At 42.6% G+C, this 24,854-nt stretch overlaps 1 protein-coding gene across 3 annotated transcripts in view; it reads right to left on the bottom strand.

The window, feature by feature from the left end:
• The window catches only part of LOC138642455 (cadherin-6-like), a 474,683-nt gene that overhangs the window by 93,035 nt on the left and 356,794 nt on the right, over positions 1–24,854 (bottom strand). For all 3 annotated transcript variants that reach the window (XM_069730611.1, XM_069730610.1, XM_069730612.1), the window contains 2 exons: positions 7,906–8,025; positions 11–178 (listed from right to left, as the gene is read on the bottom strand). In XM_069730611.1, the coding sequence (XP_069586712.1) occupies positions 11–178; positions 7,906–8,025 (288 nt within the window). The remainder of the gene's footprint in view (positions 1–10; positions 179–7,905; positions 8,026–24,854) is intronic.

Raw genomic sequence — 24,854 nt, 5'->3', positions numbered from 1 at the left:
AGGATCTTACTCTGAGGGAAGCGCGGAAGGTTGTCATTGACATCTGACAGGCTAATATTTACAGTCGTGGTCCCGGACAGTCCGCCCATCTGTCCCCCCATGTCTTTGGCCTGGATCACCACTTGATAATGCTCCTTGTTTTCTCGATCCATGTTTGGCAGTGCGGTCTTGATGACACCTGCAATAAAAGCAATGATTGTATAATATTGGATCCCGTCGTGGTGACAATATGAGTGACCTACATATTGAGCGTCGGGAGATCCATAAACATTCACTGAAGTCAACGGCGCTTGTTACCGTGTGTATTTACAGCTTGCTTGGAAGTGCCCGGGTGATAATAAAAGTGGAGAAAGGTCTTTATTATAACAGCTAGATTTTTCCCCTTGGTCTTCTCTACTACTTTCAGCCAGCAGATATTTTTCTTTGCTTAACAAGGAGAAAAATAAAGTTCTCTTTTTATTGCAGTCTAGTTGTAACATCTGCTTATTGAGCGATAGCGCAATACACATAGGGCAGTTTCTCCAAGAGCGTATGTTATCAGGACACAAGATAGTTGTTAGTAGGGTTGTAAAAAAGGTAGTAGAGGGTACATTGGGGGCTTTATCATAAGAAGATACATTATAATTAGGAGACCTGAAAAGGATTCTTATATATTGGGGTTACAGCTTGCCATGATATCAAATAGCAATTATTTACTTTCTGATAATTGTCCAATGTTTTGTCTATTCTATACCAGAAGATCTGCACATTCTTTGGAAACTTTGAAAGTGCATTTACACTGGATGATTATCATGAATGAGTATTCCTAAGAACGCTCTATTCACGATAATCTTGCAGTCCAAACAGGCTGCCGATCACCCAACGAATGAGCAAAACACTTGTTCATTGGGTGAAATGATCTTTTGTGCTGAATAAATGATCATCGTTCTCGGCAGCACATTGTGTAAATAAAACTTGCGCTGCCGAGAACAAAAGCAGCCTCAGACGCACTGAGCTATCTGTTAAGGCCCCTTCACATTTAGCGACGCTGCAGCGATACCGACAACGATCCGGATCGCTGCAGCGTCGCTGTTTGGTCGCTGGAGAGCTGTCACACAGACCGCTCTCCAGCGACCAACGATGCCGGTAACCAGGGTAAACATCGGGTAACTAAGCGCAGGGCCGCGCTTAGTAACCCGATGTTTACCCTGGTTACCATGCTAAAAGTAAAAAAAAACAAACACTACATACTTACCTACAGCGGTCTGTCCTCCAGCGCTGCGCTCTGCTTCTCTGCTCTCCTCCTGTACTGGCTGGGAGCCGGAAAGCAGAGTGGTGACGTCACCGCTCTGCTTTCCGGCTCACAGCCAGTACAGGAGGAGAGCAGAGCACAGCGCTGGAGGACGGACGGCTGTAGGTAAGTATGTAGTGTTTTTTTTTTTTTTACTTTTAGCATGGTAACCAGGGTAAACATCGGGTTACTAAGCGCGGCCCTGCGCTTAGTTACCCGATGTTTACCCTGGTTACCAGTGAAGACATCGCTGGATCGGTGTCACACACGCCGATCCAGCGATGTCTCCAGGGAGTCCAGCGACGAAATAAAGTTCTGGACTTTATTCAGCGACCAACGATCTCCCAGCAGGGGCCTGATCGTTGGTCGCTGTCACACAGAACGATTTCATTAACGATATCGTTGCTACGTCACAAATAGCAACGATATCGTTAACAATATCGTTATGTGTGAAGGTACCTTTACAGAGAGTTATGTGTGCATCAGAATCGCGCTCTGCCTGTGTGAACAGGCTATTAAGGTACCTTCACACATAACGATATTGTTAACGATATCGTTGCTATTTGTGACGTAGCAACGATATCGTTAATGAAATCGTTCTGTGTGACAGCGACCAACGATCAGGCCCCTGCTGGGAGATCGTTGGTCACTGAATAAAGTCCAGAACTTTATTTCGTCGCTGGACTCCCTGGAGACATCGCAGGATCGGCGTGTGTGACACCGATCCAGCGATGTCTTCACTGGTAACCAGGGTAAACATCGGGTAACTAAGCGCAGGGCCGCGCTTAGTAACCCGATGTTTACCCTGGTTACCATGCTAAAAGTAAAAAAAAACAAACACTACATACTTACCTACAGCCGTCCGTCCTCCAGCGCTGTGCTCTGCTTTCCTCCTGTACTGGCTGTGAGCCGGAAAGCAGAGCGGTGACGTCACCGCTCTGCTTTCCGGCTCCCAGCCAGTACAGGAGGAGAGCATAGAAGCAGAGCGCAGCGCTGGAGGACAGACCGCTGTAGGTAAGTATGTAGTGTTTGTTTTTTTTTACTTTTAGCATGGTAACCAGGGTAAACATCGGGTTACTAAGCGCGGCCCTGCGCTTAGTTACCCGATGTTTACCCTGGTTACCGGCATCGTTGGTCGCTGGAGAGCGGTCTGTGTGACAGCTCTCCAGCGACCAAACAGCGACGCTGCAGCGATCCGGATCGTTGTCGGTATCGCTGCAGCGTCGCTAAATGTGAAGGGGCCTTTACACGGCTGTCGGTCGGTACATGTTTAAGACTTCAATATCGAGTGATGTCAGTACACCATTACTTAGGTATTTTTTTTACACATTTGCTACTTCTTATGCATTAGGTGTCAATAGAAATTCCTCAGCTATTGAAGTGCAACATTTATTTCCTGGAAATAATTACACAACAGACCCGATGACTATGTTTTATACCTGTCAGATGTGCTTAGTGTATGGCGGCGTTCACTATCGTGTATTTTTGTTGTGGCGATGCCGCATCTATTAATGGCATAGACATTAATTCAAATACCTTCCCATGTGTGATGCATTTTCCTCCGAGCACAATATAATTATGTGTAAGAAACAAAATAAGAACATGATAATTACATTTGCATTTCTAAAAGGCATTGCACTTTTAATCAGTGCAGGCCCAGCATCATTAATGTGTATAAGTCGCTAGGTGAATGTGTTTTTTGATTCACTTAAGATGTATATGTGTTTATGAACGTGTCTTCTAACCTTGATTATACACTGTATGTATTAAAGGGGCTGTCCAAAACTTAACTAAAGACTGAATTGGCTTTAAAATAACGAGTGATGGACTTCGGATGTCACTGCAGCCGAGAAGCTAAACTCTTCAATTTAAAGTGAATGTGTCAACAGATTTTTTGCCTTGTAATCTGAAGACAGCATGAGGTAGGTGTTAAAACACAGATTTCGGCAGTGCCTATGTTGTCAAAATCCAAGGTTTCTTTGCTTGCAATGATTGTTTTAGCACCAGGAGCTTATCACCCAACCCTTCATCCCAACCCTAACGCACCTCTTCAACCTCTCACTCACAACAGGTGTCTTCCCCTCATCCTTCAAGCATGCCAAGATCACACCCATCCTCAAAAAGCCCTCCCTCGACCCATCCTCTGTGTCTAGCTATCGCCCGATATCTCTTCTCCCTTATGCCTCCAAATTGCTGGAGCAACACGTCCATCTTGAACTGTCCTCCCACCTCTCCTCCTGCTCCCTCTTTGATCGGTTACAATCAGGCTTCCATCCCCATCACTCAACTGAAACTGCCCTAACTAAAGTCACCAATGACCTACTAACTGCCAGGAGCAAGCGACACTACTCTGTCCTCCTTCTCCTGGACCTGTCTTCTGCCTTTGACACTGTGGACCACTCCCTTTTGCTACAAATTCTCTCATCTCTTGGCATCACAGACTTGGCCCTTTCCTGGATCGCGTCATATCTGACAGACCGAACATTCAGTGTCCCCCTCCCCCACACCACTTCCTCACTTCGCCCCTTGTCAGTCGGTGTTCCTCAAGGCTCTGTTCTAGGACCCCTACTCTTCTCCATCTACACTTTCGGCTTGGGACAGCTCATAGAATCCCACGGTATGCAGTACCATCTCTACGCTTATGACACGCAGATCTACCTATCCGGACCTGACCTCACCTCCTTACTTACCAAAATCTCGCACTGTCTGTCTGCTATTTCAGCCTTCTTTTCTGCTCGCTTTCTACAACTGAACATGGACAAAACAGAATTCATCATCTTTCCCCCATCTCACTCTACCCTTCCACCAGACCTATCCATCAATGTCAATGGCTGCTCACTTTCCCCAGTCCCACACTCCCGGTGCCTCGGGGTGATCCTTGACTCTGCCCTCTCTTTCAAGCCACATATCCAAGCCCTTGCCTCCTCCTGCCGTCTCAAACTCAAAAATATTTCCCGGATCCGTGCTTTCCTTGACCGCGACACCGCAAAAAACGCTAGTGCATGCCCTTATCTCCCGCCTCGACTACTGCAACCTCCTACTCTCTGGACTCCCCTCTAGCACTCTGGCACCGCTCCAATCCATCCTACACTCTGCTGCCCGACTAATCTACCTGTCTCCCCGCTATTCCCCAGCCTCTCCCCTATGTCAAGCCCTTCACTGGCTTCCTATCGCCCAGAGACTCCAGTTCAAAACCCTCACAATGACATACAAAGCCATCCACAACCTTTCTCCTCCATACATCTGTGACATGGTCTCCCGGTACCTACCTACACGCAACCTCCGATCCTCTCAAGACCTCCTTCTCTACTCCCCTCTCATCTCTTCTTCCCACAACCGCATCCAAGACTTCTCCCGTGCTTGCCCCATACTCTGGAACTCTCTACCCCAACACATCAGACTCTCGCCTACCATAGAAACCTTCAAAAAGAACCTGAAGACCCACCTCTTCCGACAAGCCTACAGCCTGCAGTGATCCTGAAGTTACTGAACCGCCGCGCAACCTGCCCTACCCTCTCCTAGTGTTTCATCACCCATCCCCTGCAGACTGTGAGCCCTCGCGGGCAGGGTCCTCCCTCCTTATGTACCCGTGTGCCTGTTATCTGCTCATGTTTAATGTATTTGTCTATATTTGCCTCGTATTCACATGTAAAGCGCAATGGAATAAATGGCGCTATAAAAATGTATAATAATAATAATAATAATCACGCGTAGCACCACGTACATGCTAGTCTGACACACCCCCTTCTGTGCTAGGCGCCTCACAGTCTATCAACACTGTACATACAGGGCCTGGTGTGGGCGGGCTTAGCTGTGGTGTGGGCGGGGTTAGCTTCCTGAGCTCTGCTGTATTGCTAAATTTAAAAACACTGATTGTATGAGAACTGCTGCACCCAGTAATCTAAGTGATTCATTGATGGATTCAGCTGATCTTTGCCTTCATCATGCTATTCTCAGATGAGGTACCAAAAAACTGCTGACAAATTCCCTTTAAATAGATTTCATTGTGTACAGTATATGGGTGCTGACTCTCTTCATTGAGAAGATCATTTTATGGGGTTTTTTTTTCTTCTTCACGCTGCAGTGTGTTTACAGCGTATTCATATATTCTGTGAAGCGTTACGTAAAGTATTTTCTTTATTTTTAGTTACGACAGATAACTCGAGGTTGACTGCAGTGTCCTTCATTAGGATATAGAGGGCAACTTTAGGATCTACACATAATCATGTTTTCCATGTTCACAGCTTTTCTTCTTTTATTTCTAATGCACTGTAAAATCTCAAAAAGCATTCAAACCGACCAAGAAATAAAATTCTGGACATTTCATAAACATTTTAATACATGGCCTTTTTTCACACACTGAAAATCTTGCATTTGTTTTACTATGTTAATCTGGGTTGGAATCATAAAAGTAGTAGAAAAATGGAAATAAATTTGGACTCCAGTAGCACTTAATGGACTCTATTGAATTTTAATGGGGGTCTGTTCCAGTTTCTACAAGGTGTTTGTTGTTTTGTCAGAAAACATAGCACTGCAAGCTACAAATGTGACAAAATCTGTGACAGAGCCTCCAGCACAGATGTGATCACAGCCTTAAAGGGGTATTCCCATCTCCAAGATCTGATCCCAATATATAGTAGGTATAATAATAATAGTAAAACATACCTCCAGTTAGAAATGTAAAATAGTTCTTCTGATTCGCTAGCTCTTTCCTCATTTGCAGGCATTACAGTAGCTTAGGTATCCAAGAATACGGCCGCTAGTAACTAGCTATCTGTTACTCTAGGAGTGGTCATAACCATGGATACCTAAGCTACTGCAAAGCCCTGCACATGGGGTAAGTGACATAGCGAATCACAAGATCTACACTACATTTCTAATTGGAGGTATTTGCTAATATGGCACCTTATATTTTGCATATTTGCTTATATTACACCTACTACATATTGGGATAGTATCTTGGAGATGGGAATACCTCTTTCACTCTACTTTACTTTTCATTTACAAAGTACAATACTAATTAATTAGATGTACTTGTTCTTTTTTTTAAGAATTGTAACCATTTATAATGTATTATATATTTTTTATAACTCCCCATTGGGCAGCCATATTGCTTCGTGTACTCTGTGTTCGGAGTATACAGAACGTGGTGTGTGCTTTTTGGGTGTCAATTGGCTGAGAAATAGATTTTGACAGCCTCCAAGAGCCTCTTCTCCCACAGACCAAGAAATGACAGGGAAGATAGACATAGATCTTTATTTATGTGCATAAAGTATAACGTGACGATCCTGCCATGTGAAGGCTCAGTAATACTGTAGAGCTGACATTAAATTCACCACCCTCTAATGATGATGAGATAACACTGCTTATGTTCTCCCAGGCTACATTCAGATGTAATCTGCAGAAAGCAATGACTGCTGTACTGGCCGCTATGAAAAGAGGACTATTTCAAGATGTATAACATATTTTCAATAAAGCTTGGTTTAAATACTATAAAAAAATGTCAGCAGAATATGTAATAAAATAAAAAATGCATTATTCACCTGTTAGATTATTTGTATTTGCTTACATGCCATCATTGGATGCCCCTTGCATTATAGTAATAGCAAGACACTGCACCCAATGATGGCACTGCAGCGAGTGATGACTGCTGGACCACGGAAGTGTCAGTGTTGGACCACGGAAGTGTCAGTGCTGGACCACTGCAGCATCAGTGCTGAACCACAAAAGCGTCAGTGCTGGACCACGAAAGTGTCAGTGCTGGACCACAAAAGCTTCAGTGCTGGACCACAAAAGTGTCAGTGCTGGACTACGAAAGTGTCAGTGCTGGACCATGAAAGTGTGAGTGCTGGACCACGAAAGCTTCAGTCCTGGACCACAAAAGTGTCAGTGCTGGACCACGAAAGCTTCAGTGCTGGACCACAAAAGCTTCAGTGCTGGACCACAAAAGTGTCAGTGCTGGACTACGAAAGTGTCAGTGCTGGACCATGAAAGTGTGAGTGCTGGACCACGAAAGCTTCAGTCCTGGACCATAAAATGTCAGTGCTGGACCACGAAAGTGTCAGTGCTGGATCGTTGAGGGAGCTAACAGGTGAGTAATTTTTCTATCTTTTCCTCTTGGAACCTCACAGACTGAATAAGCAATGGTGATTGGTGAAAAGAGATTAAGAGATAGTAGTAGCAGATTTACGTATGATGTTTCTTGTCTCTTTAATAATATATGCACATAGAAATTATTAATTTGTATGAATACTGAATCTGAAAGGATGAAGAAAAACTTGCCTATTGTATCAAAGTACCTAGCATTACAAGATCTTCAAAGTGTCTTATAACCCAATACTTAGCTGGTTACTATCAGTGAGTGTAGAGTGGCTTGGTTATTCGGATGAAATCTCAGTCCTATTTCTTGTTCCGAGTGAAGCTATTTTGTGTACAACCCTAATTATATTTCAGCTTTGATTCGTAGGTTCTAATAACGTTGGTGTCATGCTTACAGATGTCTTGCTCGATTGAGTTTGTCAGTTTGTGCAGGGTGGAAAATGTAATCTCTTTCAAGTTTTGTCTAGTATGTCCTAGCTTGACTTAACATGTCATCTTCAATTACCGAAACAAAGATACAGCTAAGGTCTCCTGACCTGTCTCAGACTCGACTGAGAAGTATGGCTGTCCCTGCAGAATACTGTAGACGACTTTTGCACTATTTCCATAGGTCGGATCGTCTGCATCATTGGCTGTGACTTGAACGACAAATGTCCCTGCAATGAAAACAAAGGGGATAGCGGAATTAGCAAAAAAGGTTTTTGCGAGCAAAGAGTAAAATTGAGAGACAGGACATGAGAATTTAGCTGAAAGTGATGACTGAGTGATTGAAAAATAATGAATGAATGAGACAGGATGAAAGTGACAAGTGAGAAAAAAAAAGCCGAGGGTGGAAAGATCAAGGGAAAAGAGTGAAATGAAAGAAAAATAAAAGACTATGAGAAAAGAGAGGAGATAGAAGCAGACAAGCAAGAAGATCATTTAAAATGATATAACACTATGTATGCAAACACTATTTACTTACAAATATAACACAGTATAGGATGAGATGAATTGTATATCAGTTACTATAAAGTTGTATTAATATTTTACCATTTCTGTGCTAATTAATAATCCTCTTGATTTGATTTATCTACAATATCTCCTGACCTCATTCCACATCGACCCACCCATCATTCCACATCGACCCACCCATCATTCCCCTTACACTAGAAGGTCTGATGACAGGGGGGCCTAATTTCTACTTCCATTACCACATGCCGCTGTTTCATCTGCACATGCTCACAAGCACTTAACCTAAAATTCTAGAACAGGTTTCCGTCAATGTGACAAGAAGGCGGCCATTGTAATTTTACAGTGATTACCTCCCTTTACAAAATAACTGTTTGCTATTTACAGGGATTTAAGAAATTATTTATAACTAGATGGCAGCCCGATTCTAAAGAATCGGGAGTCTAGAATCCATATATACTTTATTTATTCAAATGTAAGAATAATACAATTAATAAATAATAGTAAGAAAGAACAAAAATAATAGGCAGTATATGGAGAAAACACCAAACAAAAGTTCAAAATTGGTGTGAAAATGTCACTGAACCACTTCACAACTAAATATATATAGTTTTGGTAAATGGTATTATCATTTTTTTGACGAAATTCGGCAGGAGCTTGAAGAGCAACGTCACTGGGCCCGCCTCCACGCAGTAGAAACTTGCTGTGAGGTAAAAATTCAAAAATCACACCAAAATGGCGGGCGGAGTGTGTCACAGTACGGCACGTTTCTGATTGGTCGCTCGCAGCAGGCGGCAACCAATCAGACACTGTTGACATCACTTATCTCCGGACATTAGCTCCGGACATTAGCTCCGGACAAAGCCACGGAAGTTGGCACAAATTGCAGGAAGTAGTATTCTAGGCAATTATATATTAGATAACATTTTCTTTTTTTATTGTACAGATATAATGTATTTTTATTTTTTGTTATTTCTCTTTATTTCTTTTGCTCTCTCTTTCTTTCCTATTCTTATAGAACCATTTTAAGCTACGAAGATCAGCTTGGCACCTAGATTATTGTCACGCTGGTTGGTGTTGACCCACTGTGCCATGGGGCCATGTTTAAACTGGCGGGGCATAACTAAGCGGTTACCTGGTCTTCACTAGAGCCTCTTAAGGTGAGGTTAGACTTGTGCTGCAGATAGCCACCAGGTACCACTCCAGAGCAGTTCCCGATGTTGTAGCAGCTGACCCCAAAGGGGCAGAAATGTAGCAATAAACTCAGAGAGCCAGTCAGACCAGGATTTGGTACACAGGATGAATGGATGCTGTATGGCTGATAAACAAAATGGATACTGGAACAAGTTCAGATAGGGTGGGTTCAGAAACAGAGGACAAAATCAGGTACAGGGTGACATGTACTGGTGCAGATTAGACAGATAAAGACTCGAACTCAGTCAAGGCGGGTTCAGGTTAAGACAAGGTAGAGAGAGGATGGGTTCAGGATCCGGTTCAGACATTATGGACCTAACAACAAAGTAGCAAGCAAGGACTAACAATGCACTAAAATTGCTCAGGCACCTCCCTACAGGGTAAGGTACCTTAAAAAGTTAGAGCATCTCAGATATTGGCTGGTAACACATTCGGAGTGTGCGCTACCCCTTTAAGAAGCAGGAAGCGCATGCTGCCAGGAGACCTGTGTAGTGTGAGCCGGCCCTGGGATACAGGAACCTTGGCGGGAGCAGGGGCAGAGGACACAGCAGGGTGGCCGAGGCAGTAAGCATGTCGGTGTCCCTGCCGGGGAAAAGGAGAAGAACCATGCAGGGATGCTAGAGTTACAGTTATTAGATGTAGATGTAGTAGCCCTTGTTTTATAGATTGGTTTAGGTCCCAGTAGAAAGACCCTCAAAATATTAAACATGGGTATTGTTAAGGAGATATGCTCAGGAAGTATACTCCTGACAAACTCAGAATGGATGTCTGGGTATTAGTAACCCAGAGAGACTCATGGCTCCTGAGGAAGGAGTCTTTGCCACTCCAAAACGTGCATCGGGGTTGGGCTTTTGGCCTCCCATTCCTGCATTCCAGAGGTATGTACCATGAGTCGGTATCCCGTTATTGGTATTGCTATTGTTATATATCGGTATTACTATTTATGAAAGCTACTATGTGCCATAATTTGGTGTAGTTTTCCGATTATGCAGGAGTGTGTGGCCAATTTTGCCCTTTTTTTCAGCCTATGACCACTGTGGGCACTATTCATCTCTCCAATCATGCCATTGTACCTGCTTTATACATTGTTTTAATTGGAATTTAATAAAGTTTACAAGTTTATGGGACCTTTTTGACTGTTTCTTTTGTGGGTTTGTTTGGTATAAAAAGTGTACCTCATGGTATACATTTTTGTGGCTGTATGTGGTTTTCCTATACAGTTAAATGAACAATATGTAGATGCATGTAGCAGTCAGGCTTAGCTTAAAAAGAGCAGACTTTGGCCTTCATTTGGTGACTGATTGGTTGACTTATATGTAGTCTAAAGCTCCTGATGAAAACTTTAGGGCAAGTGCTACTGTTGGTCCGAATCGACGGCTGAACAGTAGTCCTGAAAACCTCTTAGCTAACGTCACCTGTACCTCTTTTTTGATTTGCCCACCTAGAGCAATATCACTTTAATGATGTTGCGGCAGGTTGGCTAATAAACAGGAGGGTTACACTGGTACGTGTCTTCGGACAGATTGTATTCGAATTACCTCTGTTATTTTCACTTGCTGTTACTATGTTCCATGTGACCATCTCAAGCCATGGTGTGCACATTGTTCTCTGTTTTCCCTCTGAAGGCTATGAACTTTATTGACTCTATTATACTGTGAAAAAACTTCTACCTTTTGCCTTCAGATGAAAATAGATAGCTTTGGTATATAACTGGATACCATATTGATATAGTTATTTATAATTTTTTCTATATAGCCTATGTAACTCCATTTGCACTATGCACTTTACCTTATTTTCACACTGTACTTCAGATTGGCTACATGACTATTACTATCAGTCTAGATGGTATGGTATTTTATACCACTACATCTGAATCATTGAGGTATTCTTATTCCACTCTAGACCGTCTGATGGATCAATATACGGTGTTTATTATTTTGCATATGTTGTATCATTGTATTTAATTTACAAAATTAATTGTCACGTGCAGTGATTGCGCTTTTTCTCATCATTTTTGTTGGTAGGTTGCATTTCCAATTTTTTATGTAATTTGTATACCTGAATAAAATTCTTTCTATTATGAGGTTTGTTTCTAGAGGACTTTGTTTGCTCTTGCATTCTCTTTGGTTGCCTTATGGTCCTCCGCTTTGAGACTTTTTGAGCTGATCATTTCTTGCTTAATAAACAGGAGAGCTGGGGGATCAGATAGGAGGGGGTTTCTCAGGGCTCCCGTCCAGCGACGATCGATTACTACCATGGCCAAATGGATTGGGTCCTGTGAATCAATTTGCCCCAACTGTACTAAGTACACATCCACAGTGTATATTATACCATAAATGCTAATGGGCAACCTATTTAACACAAAAAAATCTGAAAAGAAAATAAATAACATGGTGCAGCGCCATTCATACCCAAGTAATACTCTAGCATGCACGTTTTGGATTAAATCATGCATTTTAAACACGGAGGCGTTAATATAGTCAAGGTAAAAGTTATATAGCTTAACACAGAGTTTTCAAAATTACATTTCCATGGAAAATGAAACTGTAAAATGTTCTTTCCAGAAATAAATCCCTATAATTTCCTTTTCTTCTTACTTCTTACTGCTACTTTCAAAGAGGGTAGACTTCACATTGAGAGAAAGCTCTCAGACTTATCACCTCGATATGAATGCGTTCCATTGAATCATAGCTCCTAGCATTAGTAAAACATTCCTATTATGTGAGACATATGTTTCATTAACTGTCCATCCTCAGGAAGGTTCATACACCACTTACATTCACATTAAATTGCTTTGTGCATCATTTAAGTAGAAAAGATAGACATCCTTGCACAATCGCTCATTAGGCTCCAGCGTATCGTTAGGCTCTTCAATGTAAAAAAAAAAAAAATAGGATCCTTTTATCAACAGGAAAATGTCCTCTTCTCAGATACGTGCCATTTCCGAGGCTTCTGATGTGCAAGGTTAAAGATGTCAATCAGATAATGGATGAATGCGGTGACATATGGTGAAAAGTAGGCTAATGCACAGATAATTATGAAATGAGTTTTATTCATGTGATGGAAAGAGCATAATTTTATTAAACGTATTAATTTAGCACTAGTGCACACAACAGGAGATATATGTAAAACTACGCACTAGCGCAAACTGCGTCCGTACTTATTTATAGGACCATTACGTAAAAAGCGGGCTTACGGTATGTTGTCTAATCATTCTCTTTTTTTCTGTCAAAGTCAATTCCATTGTCTGAACATCAAATTTTAAATTCTCTGATTTCTCATTCATCCATAGAAAACTGGGTAAGAATCTATTTTGTAATGGCATTGCCATAGTATTTAAGAATAAAAAAAAAGATCCAAGCAAATCTGAGGGCTTTCATTCAGATAAGGCAATTTTCAGTCTCATATAGTGCTGTCGAGATAAATTCAATGTGCATCTGTCTTTCATGGGTCCTTTTTCTGCAGTAAATCTTGACTACTGACAAATCTGCACATTGCCGAGTTACAGAAAAATAAATGCATGAAGCGAAAAAAGTACCGTATATTATTGGCTATTATTTTTTCTTTTACTATTTAGTCGTTATACATATTTATTTAATTATTCTTACCTGAAAAAATTATATACAGTATATTCTATATATACAGTACAGACCAAAAGTTTGGACACACCTTCTCATTTAAAGATTTTTCTGTATTTTCATGACTATGAAAATTGTAAATTCACACTGAAGGCATCAAAACTATGAATTAACACATGTGGAATTATATACTTAACAAAATAGTGTGAAACAACTTAAGATATGTTTTATGTTCTAGGTTCTTTAAAGTAGCCACCTTTTTGCCTTGATGACTGCTTTGCACACTCTTGGCATTCTCTTGATGAGCTTCAAGAGGTAGTCACCGGAAATGGTATTCACTTCACAAGTGTGCCCTGTCAGATTTAATAAGTGGGATTTCTTGGCTTAGCTGTGCCATCAGTTGTGTTGAGCAGAAGTCTGGTGGATACACAGCTGATAGTCCTACTGAATAGACTGTTAGAATTTGTATTATGGCAAGAAAAAGCAGCTAAGTAAAGAAAAACGAGTGGCCATCATTACTTTAAGAACTGAAGGTCAGTCAGTCCAAAAAATTGGGAAAACTTTGAAAGTGTCCACAAGTGCAGTTGCAAAAATCATCAAGCGCTACAAAGAAACTGGCTCACATGAGGACCGCCCCAGGAAAGGAAGACCAAGAGTCACCTCTGCTTCTGAGGATAAGTTTATCCGAGTCAACAGCCTCAGAAATCGAAGGTTAACAGCAGCTCAGATTAGAGACCAGGTTAATGCCACACAGAGTTCTAGCAGCAGCAGACACATCTCTACAACAACTGTTAAGAGGAGACTTTGTGCAGCAGGCCTTCATGGTAAAATAGCTGCTAGTAAAACCACTGCTAAGGAAAGGCAACAAGCAGAAACAGGAAACCTATCTTGCCTCAGAGAAAATCCCCAAAGGATAGATAGCCCCCCACAAATATTGACTGTGAGAGGAGAGGGAAATAACATACGCAGATATGAATTCATATTTTAGTATAGGAGGCCATACTAGCTAAAAAGAAAGAACAGAACAGAGCACTATGTGGTCAGTATAAAAACACTAGAAAATATCCACCACAGAAGATACGAATCACCACATCTGACTAAAGACATGGGGGGTATATCTGCATCTCCAGAGAAATAGCTAGGCTGCAAAATCCTTCACAGACAAAACTGGACAAGACAAAAACATGAATATGCACAGAACTATAAAGGTCCACAGCAGGTGGACAGCAAAAACAAAGCCAGGACTTATCTTTGTAGAAAAGCACAGCAAACTGGAGAGACCAGTAGGGAAGAAATCCTGCAAAAACAATGAACAACTGGCACTGACTAAAGAGTCCTGCAAAGCTATATACCCCAGTCAGTTTTGCAATTAGTAGATACGCATGTCCACTCCTGCAGTCCAGGCACAACTGCATTACCCTCTACAACCACCGGAGGGAGCCCAAAAGCTGAATTCACAACAGTACCCCCCCTTGAGGAGGGGTCACCGAACCCTCACCAGAGCCCCCAGGCCGATCAGGATGAGCCCGATGAAAGACACAAACCAAATCAACGGCATGGACATCAGAGGCAGAAACCCAAGAATTATCCTCCTGGCCATAACCCTTCCACTTGACAAGGTACTGAAGCTTCCACCTCGAAAAACGAGAATCCAAAATCTTCTCAACAACATATTCCAACTCCCCATCGACCATTACAGGGGCCGGAGGATCAACAGAGGGAACAACGGGCTCCACATATTTCCGCAACAAAGATTTATGGAAGACATTATGAATAGCAAACGAGGCCGGAAGCGCCAGGCGAAAGGACACCGGATTAATAATCTCAGAAATCTTATAAGGACCAATAAATCGAGGCTTAAACTTAGGGGAAGAAACCTTCATAGGAACATGACGGGAAGATAACCCAACCAGATCCCCAATCCAAAGCCGGGAACCAACACACCGACGACGATTAGCAAAACGTTGAGCCTCCTCCTGAGACAGCACCAAATTGTCCACCACATAAGCCCAAATCTGCTGCAACCTGTCGACCACAGAATCCACACCAGGAAGGTCAGAAGGCTCAACCTGCCCAGAAGAAAAACAAGGATGAAAACTAAAATTACAAAAAAAAGGCGAAACCAAAGTAGCCGAACTAGCCCAATTATTAAGGGCAAACTCGGCCAATGGCAAAAAAGCCACCCAATCATCCTGATCAGCAGACACAAAGCATCTCAAATAGGTCTCCAAGGTCTGATTAGTTCGCTCAGTCTGGCCATTTGTCTGAGGATGAAATGCAGAAGAAAAAGACAAATCAATGCCCAGCTTGGCACAAAAGGCCTGCCAAAACCTAGAAACAAACTGGGAACCTCTGTCGGACACAATATTCTCCGGAATACCATGCAAACGTACCACATGCTGAAAAAACAACAGAACCAAATCAGAAGAAGAAGGCAATTTAGGCAAAGGCACCAAATGAACCATCTTAGAAAATCGGTCACAGACAACCCAGATAACCGACATTCTTTGGGAAACAGGAAGATCGGAAATAAAATCCATAGAAATATGTGTCCAGGGCCTCTCGGAGACCGGTAATGGCAAAAGCAACCCACTAGCGCGAGAACAGCAAAGCTTAGCCCGCGCACAAATCCCACAGGACTGCACAAAAGAACGCACATCCCGCGACAAAGAAGGCCACCAAAAGGACCTACTAACCAAATCTCTGGTACCAAAAATCCCAGGATGGCCAGCCAAAACAGAACAATGAACCTCAGAAATCACTTTACTAGTCCATCTATCAGGAACAAACAGTTTCCCCACAGGACAGCGGTCAGGCTTATTAGCCTGAAATTCCTGAAGAACCCGTCACAAATCAGGGGAGATGGCAGAAAGAATCACCCCTTTCTTCAAAATGCCGACCGGCTCAAGAACCCCAGGGGAATCAGGAAAAAAACTCCTAGAGAGGGCATCCGCCTTAACATTCTTAGTACCAGGAATGTACGAGACCACAAAATCAAAACGGGAGAAAAACGGGGACCATCGAGCCTGTCTAGGATTCAGCCGTTTGGCAGACTCGAGGTAAATCAGATTCTTATGATCGGTCAGGACCACAATACGGTGCTTGGCCCCCTCAAGCCAAAGTCACCACTCCTCAAATGCCCACTTCATAGCCAACAACTCCCGATTGCCGATATCATAATTGCGTTCCGCAGGCGAAAACTTCCGAGAAAAGAAGGCACACGGTTTCATCAAGGAACCATCAGAATTCCTCTGAGACAAAACGGCCCCTGCCCCAATCTCAGACGCGTCAACCTCAACCTGAAATGGAAGAGAAACATCTGGCTGACGCAACACAGGGGCAGAAGTAAATCGGCGTTTAAGCTCCTGAAAGGCAGAAACAGCCGCGGAGGACCAATTCGTCACATCAGTGCCTTTCTTCGTCAAATCAGTCAGAGGTTTAACCACACTGGAGAAGTTGGCAATGAAACGACGATAAAAATTAGCAAAGCCCAAGAATTTCTGAAGGCTCTTCACAGATGTGGGCTGAATCCAATCATGAATGGCCTGAACCTTAACCAGATCCATTTCTATAGATGAGGGAGAAAAAATGAAACCCAAAAAAGAAACCTTCTGCACTCCAAAGAGGCACTTTGACCCCTTCACAAATAAAGCATTATTACGGAGAATCTGAAATACCATCCTGACCTGTTTCACATGAGAATCCCAATCATTGGAAAAAAATCTAAATATCATCCAAGTATACAACCATGAATTTATCAAGATAACTCCGAAAGATATCATGCATGAAGGATTGGAACACAGATGGGGCATTAGAGAGTCCGAATGGCATCACAAGGTATTCAAAATGGCCTTCGGGCGTATTAAATGCAGCTTTCCATTCGTCACCCTGCTTGATACGAATAAGATTATATGCCCCTCGAAGGTCAATCTTAGTAAACCAGCTAGCCCCCTTAATCCTAGCAAACAAATCAGTAAGCAAAGGCAAGGGGTATTGAAATTTGACCGTGATCTTATTCAAGAGGCGATAATCAATACAGAATCTCAAGGAACCATCCTTCTTGGCAGCAAAAAAGAACCCCGCTCCCAACGGTGAAGAAGATGGCCGAATATGCCCTTTCTCCAAAGACTCCTTAATATAGCTCCGCATGGCGGTATGTTCAGGCACAGACAGGTTGAAAAGTCGTCCCTTAGGGAACTTACAACCTGGAATCAAGTCAATAGCACAATCACAGTCCCTATGTGGTGGAAGGGAACTGGATTTGGGCTCATCGAATACATCCTGGAAGTCTGACAAAAACTCAGGAACTTCAGAAGAGGGGGAAGAGGAAATTGACATCAAAGGAACCTGATCATGAACCCCCTGACAACCCCAACTAGTCACAGACATGGATTTCCAGTCTAACACCGGATTATGTAGCTGTAACCATGGAAAACCCAGCACAATATCATCATGCAAATTATGCAACACCAGAAAACGACAATCTTCCTGATACGCTGGCGCCATGCGCATGGTCAGTTGTGTCCAAAACTGAGGTTTATTTTTAGCCAACGTGTAGCATCAATGCCCCTCAAAGGAATAGGGTTCTGCAAAGGCTGCAAGGGAAAACCACAACGCCTGGCAAATTCTAAGTCCATTAAGTTCAGAGCGGCGCCTGAATCCACAAATGCCATGACAGAAAATGATGATAATGAGCAAATCAAGGTCACAGATAACAGAAATTTAGGTTGTATAGTACTGATGGCAGCAGAACTAGCGATTCTCTTTGTACGCTTAGGGCAATCAGAAATAACATGAGCAGAATCGCCGCAGTAAAAACACAACCTATTCTGACGCCTGAATGTTTGACGTTCAGCTCTAGACAAAATCCTATCACACTGCATAGGCTCAGGGCTCCGCTCAGAGGACAAGCCACAGTGTGCACAACTCTGCGCTCGCGCAAGCGCCGATCAATCTGAATGGCCAGAGACATTGAATCACTCAGACCAGCAGGCGGGGGGAACCCCACCATAACGTCTTTAACGGATTCAGAAAGACCCTTTCTGAAAATTGCCGCCAAGGCATCCTCATTCCATTTAGTCAGTACAGACCATTTTCTAAATTTCTGGCAATACGATTCTGCCGCTTCTTGACCTTGACACAGGGCTAACAAGATTTTCTCAGCCTGATCCACAGAATTAGGCTCATCATACAACAACCCCAATGCCTGAAAGAACGAATCAACATTAAGCAAAGCAGGATTGCCAGTTTCCAGGGAAAATGCCCAATCCTGTGGGTCACCACGCAGCAGAGATATGATGATTTTAACCTGCTGAATAGGATCACCAGAAGACCGGGGTCTTAATGCAAAAAACAGTTTACAGTTATTTGTGAAACTCAAAAATTTGGATCTGTCACCAAAGAATAAATCAGGAGTGGGAATCCTAGGTTCTAAGGCAGGAGTCTGAACAATATAATCTGAAATACCCTGTACCTTAGCAAGCAAGCTGATCCACCCGAGAAACTAACTCCTGAACATTCATGTTAATACTAGATTCCGTAGCCACCCAGAGATAAAGAGGGAGGAAAATCCCAAACAGGCTAAAGAGAAAAAAATGGCTCAAAAGCTTCCTTTCCTTCTTCTGAGATGCAATTAACTCATTGTTGGCCAGTTGTACTGTTATGTTCTGGTGGCCTAGGAGCAGCATGAGACGGACTCTGGAGAAGGTGGTCCCTGTACTGACCGCAGACCCTGAACCTAGCAGCGCAACTACAAGTAGCCGTGGGGGGTACCTAACACTCCCTAGACCCCTCGGCACAGCCTAAGATCTAACTACCCCTAAAGACAGAAACAGGAAACCTATCTTGCCTCAGAGAAAATCCCCAAAGGATAGATAACCCCCCACAAATATTGACTGTGAGAGGAGAGGGAAATAACATACGCAGATATGAAATCAGATTATAGCATAGGAGGCCATACTAGCTAAAAAGAAAGAACAGAACAGAGCACTATGCGGTCAGTATAAAAACACTAGAAAATATCCACCACAGAAGATACGAATCACCACATCTGACTAAAGACATGGGGGGTATATCTGCATCTCCAGAGAAATAGCTAGGCTGCAAAATCCTTCACAGACAAAACTGGACAAGACAAAAACATGAATATGCACAGAACTATAAGGTCCACAGCAGGTGGACAGCAAAAACAAAGCCAGGACTTATCTTTGTAGAAAAGCACAGCAAACTGGAGAGACCAGCAGGGAAGAAATCCTACAAAAACAATGAACAACTGGCACTGACTAAAGAGTCCTGCAAAGCTATATATCCCAGTCAGTTTAGTAGATACACATGTCCACTCCTGCATTCCAGGCACAACTGCATTACCCTCTACAACCACCGGAGGGAGCCCAAAAGCTGAATTCACAACAATGGAGGAGGTGTGATGGTGTGGGGGTGTTTTGCTGGTGACATTGTTGGGGATATATTCAAAATTGAGGGCATACTGAACCAGCATGGTTACCACAGCATCTTGCTATTCCATCCAGTTTGCGTTTAGTTGGACCATCATTTATTTTTCAACAGGACAATGACCCCAAACACACATCCAGGCTGTGTAAGGGCTATTTGACCAAGAAGGAGAGAAATGGGGTGCTATGCCAGATGACCTGGCTTCCACAGTCACCAGACCTTAACCCAATCGAGATGGTTTAGGGTGAGTTGGACCGCAGAGTGCAGGCAAAAGGGCCAACAAGTGCTAAGCATCTCTGGGAACTCCTTCAAGATTGTTGGAAGACCATTTCAGGTGACTACCCCTTGAAGCTCATCAAGAGAATGCCAAGAGTGTGCAAAGCAGTCATCAAAGCAAAAGGTGGCTACTTTGAAGAACCTAGAATACAAGACATATTTTCAGTTGTTTCACACTTTTTGGTTAAGTATATAATTCCACATGTGTTAATTCATAGTTTTGATGCCTTCAGTGTGAATTTACAGTTTTCTTAGTCATGAAAATAAAGAAAAATCTTTAAATTAGGTGTGTCCAAACTTTTGGTCTGTACTGTATATATATATATATATATATATATATATATACACACACATATACATGAAAAAACTGAAATGCATCATACATTTTTCATAGTCATGAAAATACAGAAAAAACTTTAAGTGAGAAAATGTGTCCAAACTTTTGGTCTGTACTGTGTGTATATATATATATATATATATATATATATATAAATAATTGTCTAAGGGGTACTTCCGTCTGTCTGTCTGCAATTTCCGTCACGGAAATCCCGCGTCGCTGATTGGTCTCGCCAGTTGCCAGTCCTGGCTGCCGCGACCAATCAGCGACGGCCACGGTCCGGCTGAGAATTAGTCACTCCCTACTTCTGTCCAGTCAGTGCCCGGTGCCTGCTCCATACTCCCCTCCAGTCAGTGCTCCCACAGGGTTAATGACAGCTTTAACGGACCGCGTTATGCCGCGGGTAACCCATCTCGATTGGGTTAAGGTCTGGTGACTGTGGAAGCCAGGTCATCACCCCATTACTCTCCTTCTTGGTCAAATAGCCCTTACACAGCCTGGAGGTGTGTTTGGGGTCATTGTCCTGTTGAAAAATAAATGATGGTCCAACTAAACGCAAACCAGAAGGAATAGCATGCCGCTGCAAGATGCTGTGGTAGCAATGCTGGTTCAGTCTGCCTTCAATTTTTAATAAATCCCCAACAGTGTCACCAGCAAAGAACTCCCACACCATCACACCTCCTACTCCATGCTTCATGGTGGGAACCAGGCATGTAGAGTCCATCTGCTCACCTTTTCTGCGTCACACAAAGACACGGTGATTGGAACCATAGTTCTCAAATTTGGACTTATCAGACCAAAGCACAGATTTCCACTGGTCTAATGTCCATTCCTTGTGTTCTTTAGCCCAAACAAGTCCCTTCTGCTTGTTGCCTGTCCTTAGCAGTGGTTTCCTAGCAGCTATTTTACCATGAAGGCCTGCTGCACAACGTCTCCTCTTAACAGTTATTGTAGAGATGTGTATGCTGCTAGAACTCTGTGTGGCATTCACCTGGTCTCTAATCTGAGCTGCTGTTAACCTGCGATTTCTGAGGCTGGTGACTCGGATAAACTTATCCTCAGAAGCAGAGGTGACTCTTGGTCTTCCTTTCCTGGGGCAGTCCTCATGTGAGCCAGTTTCTTTGTAGCGCTTGATGGTTTTTGCAACTGCACTTGGGGACACTTTCAAAGTTTTCCCAATTTTTGGACTGACTGACCTTCATTTCTTAAAGTAATGATGGCCATTCATTTTTCTTTACTTAGCTGCTTTTTTCTTGCCATAATACAAATTCTAACAGTCTATTCAGTAGGACTATCAGCAGTGAATCCACCAGACTTCTGCTCAACACAACTGATGGTCCCAATTCCATTTATAAGGCAAGAAATTCCACTTATTAAACTTGACAGGGCACACCTGTGAAGTGAAAACCATTTCCGGTGACTACCACTTGAAGCTCATCAAGAGAATGCCAAGAGATTGCAAAGCAGTCATCAAAGCAAAAGGTGGCTACTTTGAAGAATCTAGAATATAAGACATATTTTTTGTTGTTTCACACTTTTTTGTTAAGTATATAATTCCACATGTGTTAATTCATAGTTTTGATGCCTTCAGTGTGAATTTACAATTTTCATAGTCATGAAAATACAGAAAAATCTTTAAATGAGAAGGTGTGTCCAAACTTTTGGTCTGTACAGTATATACAGTATGTATTTTTTTTCATGCAAAAATAATTAAATAAATATATATAAGACGATTTAATTATTTTTACATATACATGTATATACCGTGGGGAAAAAAAGTATTTAGTCAGCCACCAATTGTGTAAATTATCCCACTTAAAAAGATGAGAGAGGACTGTAATTTACATTCTAGGTAGACCACAACTATGAGAGTCAAAATTGAGAAAACAAATCCAGAAAATCACCTTGTCTGATTTGGCAAGGTTTATTTAGCATATTATGGTGGAAAATAAGTATTTGGTCACCTAAAAACATGCAAGATTCCTGGCTCTCACAGACTTGTAACTTCTTCTTTAAAAAGCTCCTCTGTCCTCCACTCATTACCTGTAGTAATGGCACCTGTTTGAACTTGCTATCAGCATAAAAGACTCCTGTCCACAACCTCAAAAAGGTCACACTCCAAACTCCACTATGAAGACCAAAGAGCTGTCAAAGGACACCAGAAACAAAATTCTAGCCCTGCATCAGGCTGGGAAGACTGAATCTGCAATAGGTAAGCAGCTTGCTGTGATGAAGTCAAACAAGACCACTGATAATCTTCCTCGATCTGGGGATCCACGCAAGATCTCGCCCTGTGAGGTCAAAATGATCACAAAAATGGTGTGCAAAAATCCCAGAACCACACGGGGGGGGACCTAGTGAATGACCTGCATAGAGCTGGGACAACCATAACTAAGGCTACCATCAGTAACACACTTCGCCGCCAGGGACTCAGATCCTGCAGTGCCAGACGTGTTCCTCTGCTTAAGCCAGTATATGTTTAGGCCCATCTGAAGTTTGCTAGAGAACATTTGGATTATCCAGAAGAGTATTGGGAGAATGTCATATGGGCTGATGAAACCAAAGTAGAACTGTTTGGTAGAAACAAAACTCATCGTGTTTGGAGGAGACAAAATGCTGAGTTGCATCCAAAGAACACCATACCTACTGTGAAGCATGGGGGTGGCAACATCATGCTTTGGGGCTGTTTCTCTGCAAAGGAACCAGGACGACTGAACCGTGTACATGAAAGAATGCATGGGGCCATGCATCGTGAGATTTTGAGTGCAATCCTCCTTTCATCAGCAAGGTCATTGAAAATTAAACATGGATGGGTCTTTCAGCATGATAATGATCCCAAGCACACCGCCAGGGCAATGAAGGAGTGGCTTTGTAAGAAGCATATGAAGGTCCTGTAGTGGCCTAGCCAGTCTCCAGATTTCAACCCCAAAGAAAACCTTTGGAATGAGTTGACAGTTAGTGTTGCCTAGCAACAGGCCCAAGACATCACTGCTCTAGAGAAGATCTGCATGGAGGCATGGAGAAATGGGCCAAAATACCACCAACAGTGTGTGCCAACCTTGTGAAGACTTACATAAAACGTTTGACCTCTGCCATTGCCAACAAAGGATAAATGACAAAATATTGAGATGAACTTTTGTTAATGACCAAATACTTATTTTCCACTATAATTTGAAAAATAAATCTTGCCAAATCAGACATGATCATTTTATGGATTTATTTTCTCAATTTTAACGGTCATAGTTGTGGTCTACCTATAATGTCAATTACAGGCCTCTCTCATCTTTTTAAATGGGAGAACTTGCACAATTGGTGGCTAACTAAATACTTTTTTCCCCACTGTATATATACATATACAGTGGGAGAAATAGGTATTTGATCCCTTGATGATTTTGTAAGTTTGCCCACTGACAAAGACATGAACATTCTATAATTTTAAGGGTAGGTTAATTTTAACATTAAGAGATAGAATATCAAAAATAAAATCGAGAAAATCACATTGTATAAATTATATAAACGTATTTGCATCTTGCAGTGAGAAATAAGTATTTGATTCCCACCAACCATTAAGAGTTCTGGCTCCTGCAGACTAGTTAGACGTTCCTAATCAACTCGTTACCTGCATTAAAAGAAAGCTGCCTTACATAGTCACCTTTATAAAAGACTGCTGTCCACAGACTCAATTAATCAGTCAGACTCTAACCTCTACAACATGGGCAAGACCAAAGAGCCTTATAAGGATGTCAGGGACAATATCGTAGACCTGCACAAAGCTTGAATGGGCTACAAAACAATAAGTATGACGCTGGGTGAGAAGGAGACAACTGTTTGTGCGACAGTAAGAAAATGGGAGAAATATAAAATGACTGTCAATCTACATCGATCTGGGGCACCATGCAAAAATGTCACCTCATGGGGTGTCCTTGATCATGAGGAAGGTGAGAGATCAGCCTAAAATTACATGGGGGGAACTTGTTAATGATCTCCAGGAGCTGGGACCACAGTCACCAACAAAACCATTGCTAACACATTACGCCGTAAAGGTTAAAAATCCTGCAGTGCCCACAAGTTCTACCCAGCTCAAGAAGACACATGTGCAGGCATGTCTGAAGTTTGCCAAAGAACACCTGGATGATTCTGTGAGTGACTGGGAGAAGGTGCTGTGGTCAGATGAGACAAAAATTGAGGTCTCTGGCATTAACTCAAATCGCTGTGTTTGGAGGAAGAGAAATGCTGCCTATGACCAAAAGAACACCATCCCCATTGTCTAACATTAAGGTGGAAATATTATGTTTTGGGGTGTTTGTCTGCTAAGGGCACAGTACTACTTCACAGCATCAATGGGAGAATGGATGGAGCCATCTACTATATAATTGTCTAAGGGTCACTTCCGTCTGTCTTTCTGTCACGGATATTCATTGGTCGCGGCCTCTGTCTGTCATGGAAATCCAAGTCATTGATTGGTCGCGGCAAAACAGCCACGACCAATCAGCGACGGGCACAGTCCGGAAGAAAATGGCGGCTCCTTACTCCCCGCAGTCAGTGCCCGGCGCCTGCATACTCCACTCCGGTCACCGCTCACACAGGGTTAATGCCGGCGGTAACAGACCGCGTTACGCCGCGGGTAACGCACTCCATTACCATTGCTATTAACCCTGTGTGTCCCCAACTTTTTACTATTGATGCTGCCTATGCTGCC

Source organism: Ranitomeya imitator, chromosome 6, assembly GCF_032444005.1.
Source record: "Ranitomeya imitator isolate aRanImi1 chromosome 6, aRanImi1.pri, whole genome shotgun sequence".
Lineage (NCBI taxonomy): Eukaryota > Metazoa > Chordata > Amphibia > Anura > Dendrobatidae > Ranitomeya > Ranitomeya imitator.
This window is presented reverse-complemented; position numbering and strand designations above follow the sequence as displayed.